This window comes from Austrofundulus limnaeus, unplaced genomic scaffold (genome assembly GCF_001266775.1).
Source record: "Austrofundulus limnaeus strain Quisiro unplaced genomic scaffold, Austrofundulus_limnaeus-1.0 Scaffold290, whole genome shotgun sequence".
Lineage (NCBI taxonomy): Eukaryota > Metazoa > Chordata > Actinopteri > Cyprinodontiformes > Rivulidae > Austrofundulus > Austrofundulus limnaeus.
In genome coordinates this window covers 355,294-362,218 of record NW_013952692.1, presented here as the reverse complement: position 1 = coordinate 362,218, position 6,925 = coordinate 355,294, and the positions used below count along the sequence as shown (strand labels likewise).

General features: G+C 39.2%; 1 protein-coding gene across 1 annotated transcript in view; it reads left to right on the top strand.

Annotated features, from left to right (window-relative positions):
• The window catches only part of sema6cb (semaphorin 6Cb), a gene marked incomplete at its 5' end in the record, with an annotated part of 160,740 nt that overhangs the window by 116,366 nt on the left and 37,449 nt on the right, over nucleotides 1–6,925 (top strand). The window contains 5 exon segments of the mRNA XM_014021390.1: nucleotides 600–722; nucleotides 2,030–2,118; nucleotides 2,278–2,495; nucleotides 3,062–3,193; nucleotides 3,469–3,624. Of these exon segments, the coding sequence (XP_013876844.1) occupies nucleotides 600–722; nucleotides 2,030–2,118; nucleotides 2,278–2,495; nucleotides 3,062–3,193; nucleotides 3,469–3,624 (718 nt within the window).

The window sequence follows — 6,925 nt, the reverse complement described above, 5'->3', positions numbered from 1 at the left end:
TGATTAAAGACAAAATTATAACGTTGCTTTACAAATCATAATCAGCATGCATTTTATCCAATTATTATTTTAATCAGCTCAGATGACTTCTAATGAGTTGTTTAGAACTTGTTGGATTTGTTCTGAAATTAAGGTTTAAAAAACAAATAAAAACAAAACTGACTGCTCTTTTTACAGCTTCATCATTTGTGTGCAAAACAGTTGAACTAAAAGGCCAAAATTGAATTTGTTTTCCAAGTTTGCCTCATTAAGGAGGACAGTTTGATGTTTCCTTTGCTGATTCTGGTTTGTACTGGGATTTACACTTTCTTTGCTAATGGTAGCAGAAACGCAAGCTGATACACACTGAACAGCTGAGGTCAGACTCGGGGAAGAGACGGGAGAGTAAAACCAGCTCCCAGTCCTGTCAGGTTTCTGCTGACATTTATGGAAAGTTCACGCAGGGTTCTAATAAACGGGTTTGTTCTCTAACATCTGTTCTCCTCATCCCCGTTCTAAAAAAGCACAAAGACGTCTGTGGCTCTTTTTTTTTTTTTTTTTAAAGAAGTGGATTATCATTTGTAATTGTGATCCCTGACAAATGGTTTTAAATCTCTCAGGTGGGGATTTCTACTCTGCAACCATGACTGACTTTTTGGCCAGTGATGCAGTCATTTACAGAAGTCTGGGTGAAAGCAGTCCTGTTTTACGTACAGTCAAATATGACTCCAAATGGCTACGAGGTAAGCATCCTAGTAATAAGATAATAAGACTGGGGTTCTCATGAATCAATCGGGGTCCACCAGCTGGGTACGTTTTTGAGACTCCAAATTACAAAATACTAAAAATCCTCTGATCTGATTTTACACAAAATATTTCCAAATCAGGCTTGTATTATTATTATTATTATTTTATTATTATTTTGTGGCACTCAGCATCCATCTTTCTTTAATTATTTAAAAAATTTGGCTCAGTTATATCATCTTGAGCCAGTTTTTCTGTGTAGCAATAAAAAGATGATGAAAATATCAGGTTCTAATTCAACATAAAACGATTCGCAACATTTTCATTCAAGTTCTGTACAAATATAAGTTGTTGTTTTTTTTTAATCATCGTTTTGAGGTTTGGAGTATGTGTCCAAATGAGAGAGAAAAAGAAAATCCTCTCTGTTTTGAATTGTCTCAATCTTAGCTTAAATATTTCTGATTAATTCTCTGCTGATTTCATAATTAGTGCTCGTTGTTGCACAATCTTTGAAGCTTTTCAACAGACCTGAAAGGGAGGACATTGTGTGGATGTTGTTTGTGTGAAAAGAAAGGAAAGTGCTGTATGTAAAGCATTCTTCACAGATAGACTGAGTGTGTATCTCCCTTATCAAATAGCATCAAGCTAAATAAATAAATGCAGTCTAATAAAAGAAACCTGCAAGCTGCCGACCCTGAAGCTGGTTTTCTTTAACACAATTATTTTATTTAAAAGTTGGAACGTGTTGCATCGTACTGGCATGTTTCTTTATTTTACTTTCACCAACTCAAGCAACATCACTTAATGAGGTTATAAAACTGTTTTAGCCAATTCTGAATGCTGCTACTTTCAGCCAGATGTTCATTTTGTATCTGAATTTCAGAGCACTGGATGACGTCGTCGGTTCTTTATGTAAATTTTGGTATATGTCTAAGTTTAAAACTTTTTCACATGTATACAAGCCTGAAAATGTAGTTGCAAATGTCTGAATATGAACCAAAAATGTTTTAATCAAATGTACTTTAAAAATGTAATGACTGAACCATGGCTTTATTCAGATTTTTTTTGTTTTGTTTTGTTTTTCCAGCATGAGCTGTTGATCAGCAAGACTATTGATCCAGACCCATCTGTGCTTCTTCAATATAATAGACCCATGTTGCAATTTTCATAGCATTTCTCCTCCATCTCTGAGTTTACCACCACACTCTCTGTTTATGAGGCTGAGTTAAACTGGAAATAAGGCACGGCTCTTACGCTGGTTTTTGACATCATTTTGTTTAGTTTTATTTTTTGTTCTCGTCTCCAGAACCTCATTTCCTTCATGCTATCGAGTACGGGAACTACGTGTACTTTTTCTTCAGCGAGATTGCTGTGGAGTACACCACTCTAGGGAAGGTGAGTGGGATCAACAATTTTCTTTCTAAGCACAACGAACTCCAACGAGTCCTGCTTGTCATGCAGAGCACATTTGTTATTCAGTGTTCCTTGTTGGCTCAGCCCGGGTGTGTTGCTTTTATAAATCACTTTTTTATATTTACACTCCTTCCTCCTCAGGTTGTTTTCTCCAGAGTGGCACGTGTTTGTAAGAACGACAACGGGGGCTCCCCGAGGGTTCTGGAGCGATACTGGACGTCTTTCCTCAAAGCCCGTCTGAACTGCTCGGTGCCTGGAGATTCTTTCTTCTACTTTGACGTCCTGCAGTCGCTGACCAACGTGCTGCAGATAAACCACCGGCCAGCCGTCCTCGGAGTTTTTACCACACAGGCCAACAGGTTAGGAGATTATTACTGTCGGTTAAAAACAATATTTCTAGATTTACAAGGTGAGGCTGACGTCCAGACCTTCCTAAATTTTATGGATGGTCTTTTTTTTTTTTTTGGATGGGACTTCAGTTATCTGGAATATGTTGCCCTGAGCAGCTACAAAGACCTTTTTACCTGAGGTCATTATTTCTGTTTTTATCTCAGAGGCTTGGATTATCCTCAGAAAGGAAGTTTATGCAAAGAAATTGTTATAAAACACATTTATAATTGGTAGATGATGGCTTAAATGTTAATTATAAAATAAAATTCCTTATGTACGGTGATAATACTCCAATAAATTGTCTATATTTAATAAAGTCTTAAAGTTTTCTTTTATTAGATACTTGATGTTGAAGCATGTCAGGTTTGTCTAAGTGTCTAATAAAACAAAATGTTTAAAAAAATCATTGTGAAAACCTTTTAAGTAAATAGAAAAAAAGGGAAACATAGACAGAGCTTCAATCGAATTTTTAAAATCTAATTCAGACTTGAGTTCGCTCATCGCTGTGGCTTTTCTGTTTGCTCCCCTTGAACAGCATCACGGGCTCAGCAGTCTGTTCGTTCTACATGGACGACATAGAGAAAGCCTTCAACGGCAAATTCAAGGAGCAGAGGAACAGTGAGACGGCTTGGACACCTGTTCCAGAGGAACAAGTCCCCAAGCCAAGGTAAGGAAGCGTTTTTAAAACAGCAAACTGTCACTTTCCAACTGCTCGTTTGTGCCTGTACAGTTTTTGCAGCTGCAGTTATTATTCTGTGCAAACATTTCTGAAAAGAAAGAAAGAAGAAGAAAAAGACAATACAAGCAGTCTCATAAGACACCTGTTTTCCCGCCTGCTCGCCCCCAAAAACAAATAGCTGCAAGTGTTTTTACATCTGTGCCTGTTGAACCGGATTTATGCCCGATGTGTTTTTTTTTTCTCTCTTTGCTGTTATCATACAGACCAGGCAGCTGCGCCGGCGAGGGCTCTGCAGCTGCCTACAAGACATCCACCACCTTCCCTGATGAAACCCTGACTTTCATCAAGTCCTATCCACTCATGGACGAGTCCGTGCCTTCAGTCAATGACAGACCCTTCTTCACCCGCACCACCAGCAGGTAGACGGGTCGCTGTAATCAGAAAACTGTCTGAAAAGACTTTATCTTTCTGACCTCTCTGCTGACAAAACTCTTTGTGGAGCTATAAAAAAAATGGAAAAACAACTCAGTGGGTCACTCACTTTTAGAGCTGGGCGGTATGACCCGAATTTTATATCACGATATTTGACGGTATTTTTTTTCATCACAGCTCAGCTGATAATAAAATGTAAAAATGTTGCTTATTGACTTTTTTCTTTTACTGTACCTCTGTCAGTGTTGCCATTTCCCTCCTCTTGTACGTCTTTTCTTCTTTGCCTGGTTGTAGACTGTAATCATGCATTTTGATCCAATTGTGAAGGGCTTTATCCTTGTGTGTTAATAAAACTTAAAAGCACAACTCACCTTGCACACCAGTCAACTCAGCTCTACTACAAAACTACTTCCCCTGGGCTTTTAGAAGCACATTAAAGTCTCCATTAGCATAATGTCTCCGCACGTTAAATCTAATGTGCACGTCACTGAAGAGGTGTTTACTACATTCAGCGAAGGTGAAAACAGGATGGTTTTTTACTTAAGTCAATATAAGCAGCTGAAACACCACCCACCGCCAGTTACTCCAACAAGCTGCTCCAACAATAACATTAGCATGCTAATGCACATAGCGGTGCTGCGAGGAAAAGTGTCCCCTGGGAAACAGTTCACTGGCGGCCACGATGAAACGTTCTGAACATGTTTAGGCTATTTAAACCGATATGTCCGGTATTCAGAAAATTCATGTCATAACAAAAAAAAAAAACGGTTTTCAGTACAAAACGGTATACCGCCCAGCACTTTATTAAAATACATCAGATAATCAGGAGTCTTTCTGGACACAGTTTTTGCATCCTGCAGCTCCAACAAAAACTTTAACTAGAGATTTTTTTTCATAAATAAAATGTGAAAGCTGTGGGCTTGCTGAATAAATTTTTAACTGAATTTCTGAAGTTCAAACAAGCAAAACTGAAGCTAAAAACAGCAGATAAAAACTAAAATCTATAGTAAAGGAGCTACAAACTAAAATTTGCTCAACTGTAGCTAAAAGCAAAGATTAGCAATGTCTTACTTAAAGGGGGAGGGGGGATTATGCAAAACCAAGCTTTATATCATGTTATAACGTCTTTCCCTCATCAAAAACATACCCAGAGTGTTGCTTTAACTTATTTATGCCATGGTGTAAAGCTCCGCCGATTTACACAAAGCTCCTCCATGGAGCTCAGACCCGAACAGGACACCCCTCCCCTCAAATTATTGTTGTGAAGACTTGCTGAAGTCGGAGTGTCAGAAATGGTAGGAGTTTCTTAAAGGCAAATATGTCAAGGTTGTTTTCATAACAACTGAAGGTAGCATTGATAGGTATACTGTAAAACTGAAATATGTGCCTGGAAAACTACATAATCACCCCCCCCCCCCCTTTTTTTTAAGTAGCATAAGAAAACAGTAATGGAGAAGAAAATGAAGCAGATAATCCTGATTGGTTCAACATATAACAGGATACAAATCCAAGAAAAACTGATTTAATTGTTTTCTTGTTTATCTGAGTCACTATGACTAACTTGTTCTGACTAGACTCAGAACATTTGAACTGTTGTAGATTACTGAACACACTGAATAAGCATTTCATTTGTTCGCTGGAGATTTAAAAACTTTCTTCTGCAGCTATTTACTGAGATGTACTTTCTGCTGAATATTTTTTTTAACTTATTCCAATTAAAAACATACCCATTAACTGTTATGTTGTTATATTGGTGTTTGTTAGATATAAAACACGGCTGCAATAGAAAATCCCAGGGTCATTTCTTTAATTGGTTGCATGCATTTTTGTGTAGCAGCATAATGTACAGTGCCGGGCGGTGTTTTTACACTCGGGAGGGGGATTGGTATAGATGGGTGAGTTCAGGTGGAACGCTCGACCTTGTACCTCATTAAAACCCATCAGATTTATTCACGGGTCGATCTTGGCCCAAATCAAAGCCGCGGCGCGCAGGAAGAGAATCTTCCTCGAGTGTTGCCCTGACCTGCAGACGTTCCACGGCAGCAGGGACGAGTGTGGGAGTGTGCTTGTTGTGACATTTGAGAATCCACCGCTATCAGATGATGATAGGTTGAATCGCGGCTAAGTGTTAAACGTGTTTTATTCACTACCGCAAAAGCCTCAGACATGGGTGGACACGCAGCAGATTCCCGTCAGCGATCCAGTCTTCAAACACACACACACATGCAGATAGCACACGGGGGCTGCCTCCATGCTTCCTGAAGCAGAGCCAGGCTGACAGCCAGCCAGACACTGTGGTGGCTCCACACTGGGGGAAGCGAGTACCGCTACACATCTGGCTCCAAAAACATCACATCTGCCGCGCCTATCCCCACAGACCCGCTAGATAAATGAAATCCAACCACAAGCACATCCCGCTGTACTGCCGAATCCTTGCAGGGACGTGCCAGTCAAGTCTGTGAGTAAACACCAGCCTGCCTGGGACCATATAGGATGGACAGAGGGGGAAGTGAGGACACAAACTGAATGTCGTTTATAAAAAAAGCTAGGGATGAAGGCGTTACGCTCCAATTTTATTACATGTCAAAGGACTGCAAGGTGATAGTAAAATAATTATTAATTCATTTGAATGCATCATCATGGACTGCCTTCATTGTTTCCAAAACTTTGTTTTTGGTTCTCTTGTAAAATGTGGGAACTTTCTTCCTCCTGGTACACAACTTGCATTTAATGTGACTCTTATCTATATAAATTTTGCCCATTGACTTCATAGTCAATGCCCGGCCCAATCTGACATCAGCTACTGCTGCTTATTGATTGGTTCACTGACCGGGGTTGGGGGTTACATCAGACAGTTGAGAGTAACTTTACATGACTTTAACATTTTTTAAAGGCACAGTGTGTATGATTTTGTCAATTCTTTTAGCCGAAATTGAGATAATCATTAATGACAATAATAAAAAACATGTCTAATCAATGCAGACAAAGACCTTCTTTTATTATTTTTACCTTATAAAAAGCTGTTTATATCTCCATGGTCGCGGGTCGCCACTACAGGCAGCCGCCATCTTGCACCGCCATCTTGTCTACAAAGGCTCATGAGGGACAAACTGCGGTGGCGGCGTCAAAAACGATTTTAGTTGTAATACTATAAATGTAATATTTGTTGTCTGTCATTGTAGCTGGGATAATTTTACTTATTAAAGCTCATAATCTTACCATTTTTGTCTGTGTTGTTTTTGTTTTTAGTTTCTGTCATGTTCATGTTTCCTTCCTCCTGTCTTGCCC